General features: G+C 41.4%; 1 protein-coding gene across 1 annotated transcript; it reads left to right on the top strand.

Moving 5' to 3' along the window:
* Window positions 1-88: 88 nt before the first annotated feature.
* LOC126237415 (allergen Cr-PI-like) lies at window positions 89-21157 on the top strand. The gene is made up of 9 exons (XM_049947525.1): window positions 89-242; window positions 6891-7024; window positions 7143-7301; window positions 9250-9427; window positions 12317-12714; window positions 12794-12937; window positions 13033-13146; window positions 15882-16197; window positions 20653-21157. The coding sequence occupies exons 1-9, from the start codon at window positions 158-160 to the stop codon at window positions 21054-21056; spliced, it is 1932 nt and encodes a 643-aa protein (XP_049803482.1). The 5' UTR covers window positions 89-157; the 3' UTR covers window positions 21057-21157.
* Window positions 21158-23101: the final 1944 nt, after the last annotated feature.

The following is a 23101-nucleotide window of genomic DNA, read 5'->3' as shown; positions in this document are numbered from 1 at the left end:
AGGACCGTCCTAGGCTAGGCCTTGGTGAGTTATCTCCCTGCAGCGTTGGCACGTGTGTGCTTGAGCGGCGCAGGAGGGGGCGAAGGCGGCGGCCTTATAAAAGTGGCGCTCGCTGCCTGGTCGGCCGGAACACCCGGGCACTCGACCAGCTTGCGACATGAGGCCCTCACTGACGCTGGTGGCTCTCTGCGCCCTTGCCGCCGTCGCCTCGGCGACCATCAACCCGGAGCCGCACGTCATCGGTGAGTACACGTAGTCTCACAACACTCAGATCTGCTTCCTAACGAAAGCGCATGTTTCTTACTTTCCGAGTCAGATGTCTCCAGACTTTCATCTGCACTTCACGAGTTAATATACGATGTTTAGCGGACTTTTCAATGTGTGCTACTGAGAGCTATATATGCACTCCACTACCTAACCTAAGTACTGTCAAGTGGGGGTGTGCCACAGGGATCAGTGTTGGGGCCGCTCCTGTTCCTTATTTATATAAATGATATGCCCTCTAGCATTACGGGTAACTCCAAAATATTTCTGTTTGCTGATGACAGTAGCTTGGTAGTAAAGGATGTTGTGTGCAACACTGGCTCGGTTTCAAATAGTGGAGTAAATGACCTCAGTTCCTGGCTTGTAAAAAATAAACTAACGTTAAATAACAGTAAGACTCAGTTTTTACAGTTTCTAACACACAATTCAACAAATCCTGACGTTTTAATTTCACAGAACGGGCATATGATTAGTGCAACTGAACAGTTCAAATTTCTAGATGTTCAGATAGACAGTAAGCTGTCGTGGAAAGCCCACGTTCAGGATCTTGTTCAAAGACGTAATACTGCCATTTTTACTATTCGAACGGTATCAAAAGTGAGCGATAATTCGACACAAAAATTAGTCTACTTCGCTTATTTTCATTCGCCTATGTCGTATGATATTACATTTTGGAGTAACTCTTCCCACTCTACAAGGATATTTTTGGCTCAAAAACGGGCGGTTCCGGCAATAAGTGGTATGAGTTCACGAAACTCTTGTCGACCTCTGTTCACGAGTCTGCGTATTTTGACACTGGCCTCTCAATGTGTATATTCCTTACTGTCGTTTCTTGTTACCAATATTAATTTATTCCCATGAATAACAGCTTTCACTCGGTTAATACTCGGCAGAAATCAAACCTGCATTTCGATCGGACTTCCTTAACTCTTGTGCAAAAAGGTGTGCAGCATACTGCTGCATCCATTTTCAATAAGCCGCCACTCGAATTCAAAAATCTTAGCAGTAATCCACACGCTTTCAAATCGAAACCGAAGAGTTTCCTCATGTGTCACTCCTTCTATTCTGTCGAGGAGTTCCTTGAAAAATTAAGCTGATTCTTATTGTGTTGCTGATAGCGTTTACTTAAACTTATGGACTGACATTTTTCAGGTTCATGAACATTTATTTTTATCTGTTATTACTTTTATGTTGTAATTTCATGTACTGACACGTTCCATGACAGTGGAGATTTGCTCCTCAATTTGGTCCTACGGAACTTGACGTGTAAATATATTTTTAAAAAAAATACATGGAGGACTTAAGGGTGAGATACCGAGCGAGGTGACACAGGGGTTGGCACGCTGGACTCGCACTCGGCAGGCTACCAATTCAAATCGGCTTCTGACCATCGAGATTTAGATTTTCCGCGATTTTCCCTAAATCGTTCCAGGCAGTTACGGGGTGGTTCTTTGGGCACAGTCACTTTCTTTGCCTCTCCATAAAACAGTTCGACTTTGTGCTCCGTCTCTAATGATCTCGTGGTCGAGTGGTCATTAAACCCTAATCTTCCTTCCTTACATCAGTGTGATAGTTTCCACAACGAAGCTCCGCCTCGAAATCAGCCAAGGAAATTCTGGTCGTACATAAAGCACACCAACGGTGAGACACAATCGGTACTTTCGTTTCGCGATAGCAATGGTAACGTTACCGATGACAACGTCAGTAAAGCGGTGTTACTTAATTACGGTTCATAGCGAAGCAAGGTAAGACGCTTCATGAAAGCAAGTCAACCGATCTAGACTGTAAACCAGCTAGCTTTCTTTCGGAGTATGGTAATGAAAGAGCTCGGTCTTTAGCAGTCACGTACGACCCTTCGCTGGAAGGAATGATCCACACCTAACGAACGGAAAGCACTCAAGAAAGGAAATAAAAGTGATCCGATGAATTACACGCCCATATTTTTGACATCAATTTACACTATGCTTTTGGAACAAGTGGTGTGTTATATACGACATTGCAGAGCACTGCAATATCGTATTTGTCCGCCGAAACCTGGCAAGCGACTTTCAATTAAAAATGTCTCCCCTGCACAGGGATACACGTAATGGGCGTACGGGTGCAGTTCGTAGACACAGGACTGACTTCGTATGGAAGATGAGTCTGGCCGTGTCGTGCTCGGAAAGCGTAATGGTAAGGTGACCGCTCGCCATTAGTTGAAAATCCGGCTTCTAGTCCCTGTGCACCATAAATTTTCACTATCGTCATTCCGTTATACATCTGCTCGTTGTCCGTATTTGCAACTGCGAATACATCTCCTGCATGTACTGAGTAAGAACATTGTGAAATAACCTCGAAGAAATTGACCTGTTGACACATAAACAGCACGCACTGAATAAAAAATCGTTCTTTTGAAACACAAATGGCTCTTTATTCACACGAAATAATAACTGTCGATACAGGATCTCAGACTGATTCCATATTTCTACACTTCCAGAAGGCTTTCAGCACCGTTCCACACAAGCAACGCCTAATCAAATTGCGTGCCTGCGAAGCATTGGTTGTACGACAGGATTCGTGACCTCCTGTCAAGAAGGCCTCAGTTCGTAGTAAATGGACGGAAAGTTGCCGAGTAAAACAGAAGTGATATCTAACGCTCCCCAAGGAAGTGTTGTATACCCTCCCCTGTTCCCAATTTGTGTGAATGATTTAGGGGACGATCTGAGCACCCATCTTTGATTGGTTGCAGCTGATGCCGACATTCGCCGTCTAGATAAGTCATCTGAAGATCAAAAACAACTGCAAAATTATTTAGACAGAGAATCTCTATCATGTGAAAAGTGGCAGTTGATTCTAAATAATGAAAAGTCTGAAGTCACTCACGTGAGTACTAAAAGGAATCCGTTGAATTTCGGGTACACGATAAGTTACACAAATCTAAACGCTAACAATTCAGCTAAATACCGAGGGATTACAGTTGCGACCAACTTATAGTGGAACAATCGTATTTAAGGAAAGGCGAACTAAAGCCTATGTTTTCTTCACAAAACACTCACAAAGTGCTACAAATCTACTTAAGATACTGCCAACACTTTGCTCGTCCGTCTTCTTCTGGAGTACTGCTGCAAAATATGGGATCCCTACCAGACAGGATTAGCGGAGGACCCTGGAAAAGTTCAAAGGAGGGCAGATTGCTTTGCATTATCACATAACAGCGGACAGAGTGTCACATATGATCCGCACTGCGGAGAGATCGTTTCGTGAAATTTCAGTCACATACTTTCTTCTGTGACAGCGAAAATATCTTCGTGACTCTACCTACGCAGACAAAAATGACCATCATGATGAAATAAGTAAAATCAACACTCACACGGTAAGATTTAGGTTTTTAGTTTTACCATATGCCATTCGAGTGTGAAACGGTCGAAAAATAATGCGGAAGTGCTTGTATGAATGCTCTGTCAAACACCTAAGTATGAGTTTCAGAGTGGTCACTTAGGTGTATATGTAGTTTACATTGTATCTGACAGTCCCACTCTCTATCACGCTGTTCTGTAGGCAGAGGGTACGCGGGAACAAAGGCTTTCAGCTGCGGCCATGCGGCCCAAATTCCTGAAATTGTAACAGCGTGATCTTTAAGCCAAGTGTGTGCTGCACCTTCACTGACTTTGTAACCATGACCCTCGCTATTTTGTAAGTCTCTCTGAAAATAACATCGTCGCTCTCGTAAACGGCTGTACATTGAGCGTGTCTGTCAAACAGTCGCGCTGGCTGCATTAATTCGTGACAAATGGTTCAGTTTTTTGTTTTTAATTTTGTCTGTCTCTCTGATCAGTTCGGTTTGGTGAGGATATCAGATGACGAACAATACTCGTGCGTAAATTAGACTACCTCAGGATGTTTCCATGAAATATAAGCTTACCCTTCCACGGGGGAGGGTGATTTGGATGGCAGCTCCACCTTAAACCGCCCTCGACAGAAACTCATAAACGCTTGGAAGTTTTGTCTCATTCCAGTCGCCAGTTGCCAATCGCGTATTAACCTATACTGAAAATGTTTGCGAATACTCTCACATTACGTTACATATATTAAAGGCAGTCTTTCCACTAGGTCCTCACTATCTGAAAGACTGTCTACAGTTCGTAATACGCTTCTAGTATCACCTCCGTCTTCAACCTTTTGAAGGAAAAATTGTGATCGAATAGAATGAAAATGTTGAAAAGACAGTAGCTTATAATACTGGTTAAGATAGTGAACCGTAATCTATATTAGTAAGGTTCAAATCCCGATAGCCACAAAACGGTTTCAGTTTTACGTGACTTACGGAAAAGTCTTCAGCGTAATACCACAATCATATTCGTCAACAAGATGATAACCGATATCCTCAGTTTCTCTAAAACTCTAATGCACCATATATAATGGCTTCACTGTTGACAAACTATGAAACGTTCTTTCTTTTAACGTAAGAAAATTTCTTTTCTGGCAACACTTATTGTCATAGTGTCTAAAGGCTGTCGTGTCTGATAAGAAGGTTCCCAATTCGAATTGTATTCTGGAACTGTATAAATAAAAAAATAATCTGCATACAACAGCAAGTCTTGGGCCACACAGTAATCGTGTACAGTAGTCGAAAAAGTGCAAGTACTTAGCACGTTATAATAAGGAACACTCTTCAGTAGAGCGAACTAAGCATTTCTTGTTATGCTTTCGGTGACAGGCATAGAATATAGACTCGCTTAGAATCTCAAACTTGAAACTGAGAAGTCCGCAGCTCGTGGTCGTACGGTACCGTTCTCGCTTCCCACGCCCGGGTTCCCGGGTTCGATTCCCGGCCGGGTCAGGGATTTTCTCTGCCTCGTGATGACTGGGTGTTGTGTGCTGTCCTTAGGTTAGTTAGGTTTAAGTAGTTCTAAGTTCTAGGGGACTGATGACCTTAGAAGTTGTCCCATAGTGCTCAGAGCCATTTTTTGTGAAACTGAGAAGTGTTTGCATATCAGAGTTCCTACACTGCCAACAGAACTAAATTATGTTATCACTTCGTATCCCATATGTTCCTTACTGATACAGATCAGATTCTACTTGTCGTAATAAGCATAAATGGAAACAAATTTCTCAATTACGAATGTAATTTAACGAATTAGATACTAATATTTGAAATGATGCAGATATATTCACTGTTGTTATCTGCCTTAAAGGGGGTACTACATAACATTACTGGTGTATTTTGTATTTAAAAACAACTCAGGCACACAGTGTCATTCATGTAGTACTTTTCCTACCAGCGGTCTGTCCATAACATTACTGCACTCGAACGATTTCCAAATGCTAGGACTAAATATCGCTTGGCAGTTGTGCTTTAGTTTGAAGTAGCGTTACAACACAGTAGTTGCCCGAAGTATGTAGACATAGGAATTTATTCAAAGAACCACACACAGAACGAAGTTCTTGCTTGTGCGATGTTTATGCCAAAGCTCCTTAAAAGTGGTTACAATATTCGGCTGCCTGAATACATATTGTCCGAATAAAAGTCTCCAGAGTCATCGGGTGAAATTTTGTACAGCTAAATTAGGTTCTCTTCTTTTGATATTTTCTGTTCTGCAGTTATACCCTTTCATCAGTTCTAGCGATTTCTCTCTTTTCCTTCGATATATAATAGTTTATAACTATTCCATTTCAACTACTATACACTCCTGTTTCAAGAACCCATTACCGCAATTTCGGATAATAATTGCTTAAGCATAGGAATTAGCCCCATTTCAGTATAGATATTAAGCATAAATTACGTTTTTCATAATGGTATTAACTCAAATTTAATATTACTTTCCTCTCTGCTGCCATGTAAGTTTTGTTGCCAGTGAAGCAACAATCACATTAGATATTCCATGTCGCCTTAATTTGTCTTTGATTGTGATGTGGCGATTTAACTCACACATCAATATTTCTACGACAGTGCACTTGAAAAAAGAAGTATTAGCTTCTCCACAATTTTTTCTGTTCTCAATGTATTGGTAATATCGTTGTGGTTATCACTGTCACCATTGATCTTAGAAATGAGCTACTCATTAGGGAAGTATTTTAAACGCTTTTCACATTAGATTTTCGCACAGATTTGTTGTAGTTTTCAACATTTTCTTTACTGCGTAATTCATTGTTTGAGCCCGTAAACGTTAAAAATTCTTACACACTTCCTGCACTTTAGAACAGAGGCACGTATTTATGCTTTTCTAGGCAATAGCCAGACTTTTAAATACCGTTGCTGCTATTAAACCGAATATTTCGGGCCGCAAAGAAATGTCATAGCATGTGACATACCTTTTTCATATAACCTAATGCACTGCGCAGACGGAAAGTGATGAGCCCAAGAGATGTAGTGGTATAATAAGTGGAACTGGACAGTGTTCTTAGTAATGAAAGAATGATTCTCTTCATTTGATAAAGCCATCAAGACATTGTTATCGAGATTAATAGGCCGGTAGATCATTCGCAGATTTAGAAAAATCTGAAAAGGTTTTGGGAAAGCAATAGGATTTCATTTACCTGAGTGACACGCTGTAATGAAGTATATCAAACCCGATGGCAAATTTTTACCTTAGTAGTGAGAAAGTTTTTTCACAAACATAACGTTACGAAATGTCTTCTCCTTGCAGCGGACAAGGATTTCCTTCTGAGGCAGAAGAAGCTGCTAGAAGTTTTCTGGCATGTCGGACAACCCACCGTAGACCCCGAGCAGAAGAAGATTTCGGAAACCTTCAATCTTGAAGAGAATGTCAACAACTTCAAAGTAAATCAAACTTTAACGTACAGCTTGTGACTACACTCTTTGAATATACTGATTTCATGTATTTTGTCGTCGTTGCGATAAGTTATACTGAAGTACTGTTTCTGACTCCCCTTTGCAGGATCCAGAACTCGTGAAGAAGTTCGTGAATTACTACACTCACGGCTACTTCAAGCAGCGCGGGGAACCGTTCTCCATCTACAACAAGCTTGACCAGATTCAGGCCAAGGCCCTTGTCGACCTTTTGTACCAGGCGAATGACTTTGAGACTTTTTACAAGGTAAAGAAAATGCAGTGTGTAGCGAAATGTGATTATTGAATAAGTATGCTTTTGGTTTGTCCTGTGGAATGAAAGGCATCTTAAAGTGGTCCGCTTTTTCTAGAATGGTATTTCAGTTGGACACTAAAATCTATTTCACTCGATATTACGAATAACGGTGCACACTGACGTTGATAAAGATTTTTGTGGTAGGTCTCGACTGTCTAACACTGTGTCACTAATTTGTGCTCGTTAAACTTCTAGGTTAGCCTGATGCATTAGGAAAGATATTTTGTAAACATCTCACTGATAGTTTACTCTTGTGGCTATGTCTATGAAGCGTAAGAGACAGATCGGTACCGAGTAGTAATACATAGGTAACAGATGGACGGGTTTCGAGTAACGTAGTGCAACTCTTCTGGTATCCATTTTCTGAGAGTTTTTAGTGGCTTATTAGAGGTTCAGTGTACCTAACAGAAACGTAACTAAGTTTATCGTTGGTAGTAGCTAGCCTGACTGAAAGTGAAGAAGAATTACAGGATGTGCTGAATGGAATGAGCAGTCTAATGAGTACAGAATATGGACTGAGAGTATATCGAAGAAGGCGAAAGTAATGAGAAGTTGTACAAATGAGAACAGGAAGAAGCTTAATATCAGGATTGATGGACACGAAGTAGATGAAGTTAAGGAATTCTGCTACCTAGGCAGTAAAATAGCCAATGACGAACGGAGGAAGGAGTACATCAAAAGCAGGCTAGCACTGTCAAGAAGGGCATTCCTGGACAAGAGAAGTCTACTAGTGGCAAACATAGTCCTTAATTTGAGGAAGAAATTTATGAGAATGTACGCTTGCAGCACAGCATTGTATGGTAGTGAAACATGGACTGTGAGAAAACCTGAACACAAGCACATAGAAGCAGTTGAGATGTGATCTATACACGAATATTGAAAATTAGGTAGACCGTTAAGGTAAGGAATTAGGAGGTTCTGCACAGAATCGCAGAGGAAAGCAATATGTGGAAAACACTGCCGAGGAGAAGGGACAAGTTAGTAGGACATCTGTCAAGACACCAGGGAAGGACTTCCATGGTACTAGAGGGAAATGTAGGGGGCAAAAACGGTAGAGGAAGGCAGAGACTGGAATACATGCAGTAAATGATTGAGGACGTAGGTTGCAGGTGCTACTCTGAGATGAAGAAGTTGGGACAGGAAAGGAATTCGTGGCGGGCCGCATCAAAGCAGTCAGAAAAAAAGAAGAAGAGGAAAAAAGAAGTTCCTAATAGTGTGTAAGGCACAACACTGCAAAGACCGCACGCATGCTTTAAGTGTAGTGTGTGTGTGTGTGTGTGTGTGAGAGAGAGAGAGAGAGAGAGAGAGAGAGAGAGAGAGAGAGAGTTAGTGTGTGAGTGACCTGACCTTTTTCTTCTTAGCCTCTCCATGTTCTTCAGTCACTGCAGTGCGTAGTACTAAAAGTATCGTTTGCTTCCAGCAATTTTAATTTACTGGTTAAAAATTTGTCTAGCACGAAAACTTAAAATCATTTATACGAGTCACAAGTGTTACTTTTCCGAGTACAGCATGAACATTAGGGTGATGGAAAAACTTTATGAAGGATGCCATATTGGAGTTTCATTTTATCATCGTTTCAGTTTCTTGGTTATTTTCAGTTCTTTAGTTGAATTAGGAAAGTAATTCGTAGAGGCTCTACCAGATACATTAATTCAGTCGCATATAATAAACGTCTATTATTTCTGGTTTTTGAGGTGCACTGTGAACTATGGTGATACTTTTAACGTATCTGCCATTCCAAATATTCATTTTTATACATTTAACTCTTGAAGGTTTTTGTAAATGCTAATCGCAAACTTGATACTTTCGGCTGGACGCCCAACAGTGGTTACCGGAGTGTGAACGTAGATAGTGATGGTTGCATAATACAATTGCCTAAATCAGTGTTGCTGGTTTCCAGACGTCCGTGTGGGCCAGGGACCACCTGAACGAGGGCCTGTTCGTGTACGCTCTCAACGTGGCCAAGCTGCACCGCGAGGACCTCTTCGACGTGGTGCTGCCCCCCTTCTATGAGCTGTACCCGCACCTGTACGTCAGCCCTGACGTCATCAAGGAGGCGTGGGAAGCCGCCCTGCAAGGTACCACACAACACTTCTTCATTCTCCAGCCACGCAGTTCATCACATTGTAAACATTTGTACAGCACATCTCTACGCTTACATTCAGCCGATGTGGCCGAGCGGTTCTAGGCGCTTCAGTCTGCAACCGCGCGGCCTCTACGGTCGCAGGTTCGAATCCTGCCTCGGGTATGGATGTGTGCGATGTCATTAGTTTATATAGGTTTAAGTAGCTCTAAATTCTAGGGGACTGATGGCCTCAGATGTTAATTCCCATAGCGTTGAGAGCCATCTAAACCATTTTTTCTGCACTTATAGTATTTTATTAAGTACGCGGGGACAGCATGATGGGAATTCTGATAACCTAAATTGTCTGAAGATAGACCCAATTACCCCGCGAAGCCCTGCTTACAAAGTGTCAGTAATGAGACTGAGAGAAAAATCTGAATATAGTTTTCTGCCTCCTGCGGGTCGCTTCCGTAGGGATCGGGAACACAAGATCAGACCAATAACAAAAAACATGACGCATTTAAACTATCATTCTTCTTGCGGTCTATAAGCGATGGGAAGTAACCCTACATTCTGTACACTTCAAAGTAGTCTCTGCCATGCACTTGATAGTGGTTTCGAGAGTAAGTAGATCTACACAGACAGACGCTTCTCGTCTCACAGACATACAGATCAGGCTGTAGGACATTTCGATTAAAGCTTTCCCACGTAACAAATGTTCCTAAAGGTATCGAGCAATTACTGAAAGTAAGTGTAATGTCAATGTCGAAACGTATAGCTCTCTTATCTTATCTTTTCATCGAAATATCTCGGCGCTTTAGCGACGTCATGCGAAGTAAGTTACGTAGGTCTCAGAAACTCGGATTATGTCTCGTTATTGGCCGATGTTAGTGATCTAACTAATAAAACCGTTCCAAACAACTAACATATGCAGTGAGAGAATAATAAGAGAAAAATTTTAATAAGCCTAAATAATTCTTTTCATTGCAATAGTTCATACATTAGAACAAGGCTGCAGTTCATGTGCTTCGAATGCCAAACTCAATTCAGTTGATGCTCAATACTCTATAAGGGCTGCCGCCTATGCCGCCATCTGTGTGGCGAGCCCAATGTACTTTACTATTTATAAACGTAAATGAAAATTCCATATTTTTCGAAATTTCTAATGACGTCTAACACATATAGTCACACAGTTGACATCTCTAAAATATTTCTCTTTATTTTTTTAACTCGTCCGTTATTAATATAACAAAAGTGGCAGCCAATCCGTGCCCCCATAGGTGACGCAGTGATTATTTCAATAGACTCGGACTCAGTACAAAAGAATGTCAAATACTTGCCCCGGCATCCACATTATATTTGATTGGTCCTGCAGCAATTATAACAAATGCTGGGGCTGTAAGTTTCGAAATAACACAGGCAACATCTTTCCCCAACCGTGAAAGGTCCGAGTCTATGCTGCAAAACGATAACAAAGCACGAAAACATTGCGTGTCATGAAAATATCCTCCATTGATGGTCCTGTGGCACTTCAGATGGCATCAACCCAGTTATAAGTAGTTCTTCGCTGACTCCTTTCAAAAGTTTAATTGTTTCTATTCGGTGTTGGACCATGCCGGTTAATAATTGTGAAACTTACCCTTTGGAAAATTTATGAATTACTGTGCTGGTAAACATCTTACGTTATTTGATTTTCAAACAGCTGAGCAAAACTGAACGTAGTCAGACATTTCTCTCTGTACTTATTCTCATCAACACTAAACTGGCACACAATATTTTTAGGGCAACGTAATCTGACTTTCAATAATCCCTACAAAAGAATGGCCCAGAGTAACAATAACCTATACATTTCATCAATCACTTACCTCACAAAAATCTTCGTTACGCAAACTACTGCAATACAGCGACCGCCAACACTGCCAGATAAATAAAAGATTCTAACTACTGAGAGGCATAGCAAACGAGAGATTTTGATGGAGAACAAACAATGTATTTACCTTAATAGTGTTCAAAAGTCATAATATATATATCAGTTCATGACATCCAGTCTTACAAATGTCCTTTTTCTGACGGACACACGTCCAGATCGTCCGCGCTCAAAACTCTGCCAACTCTCTCCCCACATCCACCACTGCTGGCGGCTCACCTCCAACTGCGTAACGCTACGCGCTGTTCACATCCACCTGCCCAACACTACAATAGCAAATATTCCAACAAAGCAAATCAGCCACAGACTGCACGCAGCACAGTCAATGATTTTCATACAGAGCGCTACGTGGCGTTACCAACATAGAAACCTAAACAGCCTACATACAATTGGTTGTCGCAGTACCCACTACACTTTTTGTGATCTACTTTCTGGTATAATGAGGTGCTACGAATTCCTCTCTTGTACCAGACTATTCATCTCAGATTAGTAGTTGCATCAAAGTCCTCAGTAGTTTGTTGGATATTAAAAAAATGGTTCAAATGGCTCTGAGCACTATGCGACTTAACTTCTGAGGTCATCAGTCGCCTAGAACTTAGAACTAATTAAACCTAACTAACCTAAGGACATTACCCACATCCATGCCCGAGGCAGAATTCGAACCTGCGACCGTAGCTGTCCCGCGGTTCCGGACTGAGCGCCTAGAACAGCTAGACCTCCGCGGCCGGCCGGATAGATTAAAACTTGTTTCTTCAACTACAGTTATTGCCCTCAGTATGTGCCTCTAGTACCATGGAAGTTATTCCGGGATGTCTTAACTTGTGTACTACCCGCCCTACTTGAGAATGTCTCCCACATTTTCCTCTCCTCACCGATTTGGCGAAAAACCTCCTCACCTCTTCTCTATTGCAAAATTAGCTATTAACATATTTGTCCGTAAATAAATCAGACAGTCCTCGTTCCGCTATCCAACAGGCAAGGCCTTCAACAAGGAGAACCCTTACGTGATCCGCGTCAACTACAGCGGGCAGCCGTTCGCTCGCAACGCCGATGAGCTGGTCTCGTACTATACTGAGGACATAGGCCTCAACGCCTACCTGGACTTCATGCACTACCGCTACCCCTTCTGGGCCAAGATGCCGGAGTATAACCAGGCCAACTACACACGCCGCGGAGACCAATTCTACTATGGCATCAAGGCCATCGTCGGCAGGTACAACCTGGAGAGGCTGTCGAACCACCTCCCAGACGTAGAGCCCATCGACTACACGAAGCCCATCAACGGAGTCGTCCCTCAGGGTCCCCTCGTGCAGTACGTGAGCACGCTGGAGAAGAGGCTTCGTGAAGCCATCGATAAAGGATTTGTATTTGACGTAAGTCCAAAGACAGAACCCTTATTTGATATGTTGGACTGTACGTTCCAGTGGCGAGTAAAACATTTTCTCTCTTCAGAGCAACTTCACAAGATACTCACTGAATGACCCTCTCAGCATTGAGATCCTTGGAAGAATTGTGGAAGGCAATGCGGACTCCATCAACAAGGAGTACTACGGCTCGTTCTACAGAAGCCTCCTGTCTCTCGCTGCCGGACCAGGCGTAAGTACCGGTTTAATGCCTGTCTATTTGCTGTGGAATGCCATTCTCCGAGTCAGTGCCTGTTTTCTTAGACTATGTTTTTTTTTCTCTTCTAGAGCGTCACCCCAGCCTCTTCCTTCAGCAACCCCGCCTTCTACAAGGTTGCTGCGCGAGTTGCCTCTATCCTTGATCAGTTTAAGGAGAGGCTCGGACCTCATCCAGTAGAACAGGTACGACACAAAATAGTCTTAAACTACACAAGTGCGGTTCCTAGATTATTACAATTGTCGTAGGCTGTTGCCCGAAACAGTCTCAGTATAGTTCATTATTTACATGCTCAAACGCAGTGATAGATCTTATGACAGTTAAGGTTTATTGGTAAAATGGGGCAATAGAGCTGAAGAATGTAACAGTTCCAGCAACGTTACTAAATAATAAGGTTGGGCAGTAAGCGCTCTGCTCTGCCACTGGCTGGCCTAGTGACGTCAGCGTGGAAGCAAGCGCTCACAAGCAGACGACACGGCATGCGCGTTTACGTAAAGTTTTTGGCGGAAGATTTTGTTTATACCAGAATTGAGATGTCTAAACTGGTTTTCTGCTGCTAAAATATTACAGTTAAAACTGATGAGTTATATTCTTTCGCAGTTTATGCCTCACACATCGGCAAAATATCAGATCACAACCACACTGACACACACTTGAAATTCGAAACGTTGGCTCAAATAAATCAGAAACTATTCATTTAATCGCATTGAAATGAATTTACTTAAGGGCTCGAAGTTGCACACACTTGTTTGTAAGAACAGCATTCCTTCTTTCTAAAGCCGCTATAGTATTCATCAAAGTAACTTTATCTGTGTCTGAAAAAAAAACTGTCATCTGTACATGTGCTCTTATTATCATTACTCTTATTTGGTGACAGCTTTTCCAGAGTTTCCAGAGATCTCTTATGTGGTTCTCGTTTCTCATACCGTTTGGTTCTCTCTTCTGTTGCGGATGGCACTTTGACAGTCGCACTACTGCACGGCAAATTGCACGAAGGAACTGCGTCTGGCTTGCGCATTCTTTTTCGGGGCAAATTAAGCAATTCAGGCTGTAAATCCCATAAGTAATCTATTTCTGCGAAATGGCGAGAACATATTCGTGCATGCGCTACATTTACACTGTCTTTCCTACAACATTTCGACAATCATAGTTTTTGTAATGTTTCATTACGCGGGAAACTGTGATACATTACGTTAGTTCCCTTTGTGCTTCGGTTGTAGGAAAAACAGCCCGTAACAGCACAGACTGGCATTGTAAAAATTAATTTTCTGACTCACTTGTAGATTCTCCATTAAGAATTTCACAGGACGAACCATAAATTATAGAGCTGGCGAACACAATGTTGATCCCGCTGTTCACTATCGCTAACTATTTCAGTTCCGAATCAAATATCAATTACAGCAAAAACCGTTAACACTCCCGAATTCCGAATGTTTCCGCTGTTGACTGAGTACCTCAGAAGAAAGAACTCAATCAAAATACTCCTTCAAACACAAAACAACACAAGAAAAAACAATCACACACAATTCGAACTGTGTACTGTTTGGCACAGCTGCTTCCACCGTGACGTCATGCGCACAACTGAGAAAACACGTTGCTTTCTGCGCATCGCTTTCTGCGCCCCCCTTAGTTCCAGTTCCTTTCAGCTGTAAAAACATAGATTTCAGTTCGTTGTCCAAAGAAAGTATGAGAGAAGTGTTATGACCTATACTGAGTTTTTGCTATCAAGTGTCACAACACAAACACACATTATGCATTTGTAAATGTAAGCCAGTCCATGCCAGTTACGAAATTTCAGCACCGTCGTAATCACCACCATTGTAGACGACATACTCAATTTACAGTGCTGAATTCTGCATCATTGTCCTGCGAGATTCACTGACATGCGAAAAAAAGCATATCGCATTGCAGTTACTACCTCAATGCTGACACTATCCCGATATGCGTACAACACCAGAGCAATTAAAACACAACACCTAATGTAATATGATCCCACCTATCTGAATTTTTAATACCTTTTACTAGTAATGTATAGCAGTGCCTAATCATTTCTTCTGGTTCGAGTTACTTGTAAACATCATGCAAATAGGTGATATGTGTTATTATACGTACTGCTATTGAACTTCTATAAACAGTGCAGCCACAAAAACTTATCTGTCTGTAACTTTTCGCTGTTCTGCACATATTCCAACATAAATTAGGCCATTAAATGTATAAGCAACTATTCCCCTAAAAGTTATCAGCTATATCGGCGAAAGAGATTTATACTGTAGTAGTACCAGTGTTCTATTATATTTTATTACATTATATATCAGGTTTTATAACCCAAAGAAACTGATTTTAATCGATCGGATTGCCAGAGAAAAGTAAAATTGCTTACTAACAAGTTGCTTCCTACAGATGACTTTAGTCACAGTGGACGGTAAAGTTAGGAATAGTGCAATAGGGAGGGGTGGACATATATCAGATGTCAGCCTGACCATCGAGGTTTGTGTTTGTTGTTCTTTTTGTCTTTCCAAAACAACTTCGCAGGAATGTCGACTTGGGCAATTCATGAAGGCCATTAGATCGTATCGTGATACATTACTACCTAGCCCACACACGACGCGATAATCTACTATTTTATCCTACTTGTAGTTGCTTGACAGCATTTCTTTGTCTTCTAAGAATTCGTATATTATTGCTATGCATAACACAGGCTCATGTAGCTCAAGAACGCGTACCAGTAATATTTTCCTCACGGAATGCGCAGTTGGTTTGCTTAAATTTCCTAAATACACAAAATTTCATTTTCCGCTTCACGTAATTGTTGTAGTTTACTAGACAGAGGTGGAACTGCCGTAAAGCACACAGTACAAGGTGCCAGAGGAGGAAGATGGCACGGTTTCCGCCTGGATGACACAACCCGTTTTCTTTCCAGCTGCTGCTGCCTGGTGTGAAAGTCGAGAGCCTGACCGTCGACAAGCTGGTGACGTACTTCGACGACTACGATTTCGAGCTGAATAACGCTATTCCGGTCGAAAGCTTGGAGGAAGGCGCCAAGCTGAATGTGGTCGCCCGCACGCAGCGGCTGACACACAAGCCGTTCAACTACCACATCAAGGTCACCAGTGACAAGGACATCGACGTGTTCGTGCGCTTCTTCTTAGGCCCCCGCTACGACGTCTACGGCAAGGAGCTGACCCCCAACGAGAAGAGGCACAACATGCTCTACACTGACTCATTCGTCTTCAAACGTAAGTTTATTGAACCGGTTAACAAAACGATTATGTTACATAATCAGTGATCACGAGATGAGGTAATTCAGTGTATGACGCTGATTTTCAAGAGCAAATAATGAAACTGATAATAGAATCGCGCAGTTACATTCCCGTTAAATATCCCACTAACGATGACTTTTAGATGTTGCTCCACAAGTAATATAAGTAAGAAAATATATTTACTACGTAAAATACATAATTGATAGACCATATAATAAAATAACAGGTGATCAAACTACTAAAACGTAAAATTCCAACATTCCGCAGAACCTGTATTTATTGAAGTCGTTTAGAGACTCACACAACCGGTTTCACAACTTTTAAATTGCATCATCCAGTGTATATCTGAATAGAAAACTTTTACAAAATAATACTTTGTAATGGTGAAATGAAGTCACCTGAGACATCTTAAAGTACTAAGTGAATAGATTTAAACAAGGATGTATCAAAGAATAAAATTTTTGTATGGATATACACCAGAAGACGCAATTTAAAAGTAGCGAAACCCATTGTGTGAGTCTCTAAACGACTCCAGTAAATGCAGCTACTGCTTGCTGTTGGACCTATAAACACCTCTATACTGATGGTCATACAGTTATGTATAATTACTTTAGTTGTGCCCGCCCTAGTTTTTAAAATTAGCTACCATTATGTAAAAATGTGTCGATTCTATTCTTCTCATTCCAAGAGTATGCATTTTCAGCATTTCGTAACCGTGAGAGATACCAGACTCAATATACGATATTAGTTCTCGACAGTTTCAAAAATCTAACTTCAACTACATACAAAAACAAATTATCTATTTCCTTCTATCAGTCATACCAGTTCATGAATTTAGACAACATTATCAATGAAGTGCAGGTATCTGTTGCTATATTTAGGTTAAAATCAACAGTAGAGATGACCATAATATTTGTTGATTTACCGATTTCGGTTTATGTTAAAGCCATCTTCAGAATTTTTGGCCCCCTATGGCTGGTGCTGTGGTGGTGGCGGCTCCTCGGTGTTCTGGTGATACCACGATCACACACTGTCAATATTCTGAACATGGTTTTAACATAAACCGAAATCGGTAAATCAACAAATTTATTGTCATATCGACTGTTGATTTTAACCTAAAGTCACACTAGTATTTCACAGTTATACTTGGCACTCAATCTGTAGAAAGCTGTACTTGGCAGTCAATCTGACCACAAAAAACGTGATTTCGCGACAAATTTCCACACCTCGAGCACACAGTTCCTTCTTTCGGGTGCATCAGTTTGTTGGTTTCATACCGGAATCATCAATTAAGCAAGTCATAAAAAGCTTTATGTGATTTATAAATGAAGAAAACTAGATATGAGTGATTGGCATCGTTGGCATGGAGGCGCCATCCAGAGAAGTTCGGCCACCAAGTGCATCGAGGCTACGGGCGGAGAAAATCTCCAACCTGGTGGGGAGTCGAACCCGGGCCCGATTGCATGAAAGGCGAGCACGTTACCACCCAGCTAAGCACGCGGACATTTAGAAATGATTTTAGGTGTGTCTGGGGCACGGGGTTAACAAACGTTTCGGCACCAAATACTGCGTGCAAATGTACCTGTACCTGGGAAACCTAGGTGGCTCTCTCCACTACATCACAAAACGAATCAGAAGCGACCGGAGACGCTAGTGTTATTACTCTGGTCTTCAGTCCGAAGACTGTTTCGTTGAAATTCTCCACGCTAGGTAAAGCTGTCCATATCTACTGCACCGGCCTACGCCCATTTCAACCAGCCTACTGTATCCATATCTTTGACTACCTCTACAACTACACCTCCCCCCCTCCGCCCCTCCTCCATCTCCCACCATTACGAAATTCACTATTCCCTGATGGTTCAAGGTGTTTCCTATGAACCGATACCTTCTTTTGTTCTAGTTTTGCCACAAAGTTCTTTGTTCCACCCATCAAATTTAATACCTGCTTATTAGTTACTCAGTCTACCCATTCAGTTTTCAAAATTGTTCTGTAGAACCACACTTCAAAATCTTGTATTTCCTTATTATGTGACCCGTTTATCGTCCACGTTCCCCCCTCCTTATAAAGGAACGCTCCACACCAATTTATATCTTAGCAAACGACTAAAATAATCTGCAGTGAATAATTTTCAGTATTTCATATAATTAATAATCGAATTTAAAAACTTAATATTGTGTCATAAACTAGTCATTAAGAAGTATAATCTTAGGTTTACATATTATCGCAGTAATTCAGGCACTAAATTTGGAAACTGTCTAGCTTTCTTGAGCCAGTGTAGCCTGTGGCGCTCAAGTTATCCACACTGTATCCATCTAGAACTGAGAATGAGAGCATTTAGTGGCTGACAAAAAACTTTATACGTAAGTTGCAACCATTCGGAAACTTTTTCTTGCTGATACACAAAATAGCGAAAGGGATTAACTTTATCGCACATTACAGTTACGATGTTCAATGCAGCAAAACTTCAACATCAGATGTGACGTTTTAATTTATAACTTCTTCACTGCTGGCTCTGTTCGCAATACATTTAGCACGCAATATCCACGCATATCACTGAATGTATCTGCAAATTTACATCACTGTACGACGTATAGCTAATGAGCTACGGCCGGCCGTAGTGGCCGAGCGGTTCTAGGCACTTCAGTCCGGAACCGCGCGACTGCTACAGTCGCAAGTTCGAATCCTGCCTTGGGCATGGATGTGTGTGATGTTCTTAGGTTAGTTAGGTTTAAGTAGTTCTATGTTCTAGGGGACTGAAAGTCCCATAGTGCTCAGAGCCACTTTTTTAGTGAGCTACGACGTCAAAAATATTGAGAGTCGTGAAACACCAAGTTTTGCTTCCAATGGACCCCAAATTACCAACTATACACTGATCTAGTGACTGACAAAGACAGCACTTAGCGACGTCCAAGAAAGTTTAAACACAATTTTAAATCTTTTCTAAACATTTTCTCGCCTAAAGACTCAATGTCAGATATTCAACACACATTCTTACATTGTAAAGTAATCTGAAATTTGAAGCTGTTTTACATATAGGAGTTGGATTCTTTAAAGAATCGAGGGTTTATTCTTGCTTCTATGGGCCGTAAACAGTGTGATAAGTTATGATGATACCTGACATTGCCAGATGTATTGGAGGCGGTCTCAGAATTTAAAGACGGTTGTTCTTATTACAGAAGTTTATTCGCCCAGATCGCCAAAAAAATACACAGTGATTAATAGTTACAGCGAAATTAAATCGACATCTACACACAGTTGCATTGATTTTTATTTATTTATTTATTTATTTTTATTTTTATTTATTTATTTTTTTTTTTTTTACGAGGTCACTCCACTTCGTCGACTGTTTACATTAACTGGACACAATGTGTAGAGAAGACTTTCCACAGTACTGTCTCTCGTCATAGTATAGGAGCACAACTGCGCGAACAATGCACAATAGTTACAAATTGTGGTGTGCATACTGTAAGACCCACGGTACACACACCATCAGATTATTTGACTTGTCGCTCTAACGAAGTAGGCAAGTGTCAGCAATATATCTTGTGGTCTTATCGTGGCGTTTTTATCTTCTGCCGTTAGGTCAGACGATAGAAATGCCACTTGCCCGCTTAGAGTAGCAGATTGACGGTGACCAACTTTAAACAGAACTTGATTAATTTTCACACACATTTATTAAAATAATAACAATCATAAATCTTACTTAACTTGATTCTGGATGCTATTTACAATTGACAATCTGAAGTTCCTTTGGTCTTGGTACGTTAATCTTATTCTCACATATCTCTGATACTTGACAAAGTATCTATACATTTATCTTCATGGCTATGTACAGGAATATGGTAATCTTATTAGGCACAAACTGAAACTTGACTATAGACTGGTACAGACTAATGCAGACTAAGGCAGACTAATTCGGACTAATGCAGACTGGTACAGACTGGTGCAGACTGACTAATCGGAGGTGTGTACACTCGTTATAATACCTCGCACGTTCAGGTATCACTGCGCGGGTGTGATCCGCGAGGAGAAAGGTTCTGTGTTAGCAGCAATCTCATTGGCTGGGTTACATATTAATACGCGGATCGGCGGAAGCAGAATTTGGTCCGTCTCTGAGACAGCGCCATCTCGTAGTGCGGAGATGGACGAGCGCTGCGCCTGCGCTGTTGTGCTTAGCGGGGCACGCTCTATTGGGAAAGTTGTGTACGCGCTGACAACGCGGAACTATGTACACAACACAAATAAAATACCTACGACGTATATAAAATGTTTTGCCCTTGTCGATATCTGATAGGAAAGTTTCCAATAGCACAGAATATTTATTGTACAAGATATTTATCCGTAACTGAAAACAAAACTTCATGGAAGTCAAATTTTATTGTAGTTTGGGGGGAATGTATATATTCATAAAATTTCACTTTCTGTTTCAGTGAAAAAGGGCGAGAACGAGCTGGTGCGAAACTCGAGGCAGTTCAACTACTACGGCCAACTGCCTCTGACCTACAGCAAGCTCTACCACCGCACCGTAGCGGCCATCAAGAGCGGCTCGGAGGTCTACGTGGACGACTTCGTGAAGAAGTACGGCGACCCCGAGGGTCTGATACTGCCCCGCGGAACTCGCAGTGGCCTGCCGCTCAGCAGCTACGTCATCATCAAACCGTTCACGCACAAGACCATCAGCAGGATCAACCCCTACACCGACGACATCGGCGCCAAGATCTCCTTCTTCCCCTTCGACAGGCCCATCAACGACCTCGAGTTCAACGTGCCCAATTCGTACTTTGGAGAAGCTGTCGTGGTGCACAGGAGTGGTGATGAGGTCATCAAAGCCTAAATGATAAGGGTCACTTTGTGCCTGACACTCATCTTTAGCATAGTATTACCTTAACATTGTAACACGTATTTCAATAAAGCTTAATTTTCTAATAAACGACATTCATTAGTTTCATTTTTAATTTTAACTCCTCATGATGTTAGCGCAGGAATAGGCAAAAGTAATTGCATCTCTGGTAAGGTTCAAATGGCTCTGAGCACTATGGGACTTAACATCTACGGTCATCAGTCCCCTAGAACTTAGAACTACTTAAACCTAACTAACCTAAGGACAGCACACAACACCCAGCCATCACGAGGCAGAGAAAATCCCTGACCCCGCCGGGAATCGAACCCGGGAACCCGGGCGTGGGAAGCGAGAACGCTACCGCACGACCACGAGACGCGGGCTCTCTGGTAAGGGAAATACATGCAATAGACAATATCGTAGCGGTTAAAACACTGGATTTCCGTTTCAGCCATTCTAATCTTGGGTATTTTCCACTTCTATAGTTGTAATAAGGTATGACATTATAGACCTATCTCATTAATGTGGTCAGTGTGACTTCGAGCAAGCAAGGTGCATTAGTACACTTCGTTTTCAATGCCGGGCACACATGCCTAGCAGACAGCATTTGTGTGGTGCCTGAAAGTTACAGCCTCAATAAGTCTGTATATTCCAGCTCCAATCCTGAAATATCATTAGTTATTCAGCACTCAGAGACAAGCTGGAGATTACTGACCGTACGCGTTTCGGGAGAAAAATATACATAGCTTCGAACACATTCGTGCTTTAATGATACACTTTCATATTCGCTCAATATTTGTTTCTATATCACCGCTTAACTCAGTTACTTATTCCAGCAAGTCAATGAAGTCATTAGGATAACAAGCCTGCAACCACTTCGTTTGTTAAGCGAGTGGATATAGTCCGATTTAGTAGTCTCATAGTGTGGTCCTTGAACACGGGAAACGGTTAGAATGGTTGGAAACGCAATGGTAGTTCAACTGTTGTCTTATACTTCGCAAGTGTTAGAAGTAATAGTTGTCCACCATTGGGAAAGTATATCACTTAGGTGCCGTGGAACACACTAATGTACTAAGTTTGACCGCGCTTGCATCTAGTGGACAAAGGTATCGGACTATAATCCCGAATTTGGTGAAATAACAGAAAAACCAAACGGGCTTTAATCTTGGGAGTCAACGAAAGAGGTAAAATCATAAATGAATGAAAAAACTGAACGGTCGCCAGCCCAATCAGGCACATTAATTTGGCAATATATATTTGAGTAAATTGAATACTGGTTATTGAAGTTGCTTTTGTTGAGATTTCCCTTTGAATAGCAAACAGAGTACAAACTGGCACAGTGCACTCTGTACTGTGTGTAGCAGCAGTTACAAATAACATACACACCAGTAAATTATGGGGAGCAAACTTGCACCAAGCCCATACTAATGACAGCCACACTCAAGAGGATTACTTAATCAAATACTGAAATGTCACTGCATGAAGTGCAGAACTAAATCTGGACATGAGGGGCTTCTATCTCGGCTGAAATCAAAAACACAAATAGAGATGAATAACATCATAAATACACTGTTTAAGCTCCTCCACATACATCAGTTTTCCTTAGCACCAGTAATAGTTCAATTTTTTTCTAATAGGTGCCGAATATGATGGGGACCTATAAACTAGTATAGCTTCACTAGTCAATGCTCTCTGATTATTGCAATAGTAAAGGCTAACTAAGAGCTAATCATCCATTCTCTTGGAGTAGTTCATAAATTAGTTTGCAAGACAATAAAATACAGCACTGGGTTTAAATAACTTCAAAAAAGGAACCTTTCGTGATGGGTACCAAAATTAAGCCTTCTTTAAAATTGTGCGTAGTTTTTCTTCTAACTATACTATCGTATACCTGTGAATCAGTATTCTTCACAATAATATTTACACAATCTTCCACTGTAGTCCTACAAAACTGTATAAACTAAGGATACTTTACCAAAAGCCTATCCAACTTCACTCTTGTGGTTTTAGCTTTAACTTTTACTACTGCTTTTACTTTA

Source organism: Schistocerca nitens, chromosome 2, assembly GCF_023898315.1.
Source record: "Schistocerca nitens isolate TAMUIC-IGC-003100 chromosome 2, iqSchNite1.1, whole genome shotgun sequence".
In the NCBI taxonomy this organism is placed as follows: Eukaryota; Metazoa; Arthropoda; class Insecta; order Orthoptera; family Acrididae; genus Schistocerca; species Schistocerca nitens.
The sequence above is the reverse complement of the archived record's forward strand: the minus strand, read 5'-3'. Positions and strand labels throughout refer to the sequence as shown.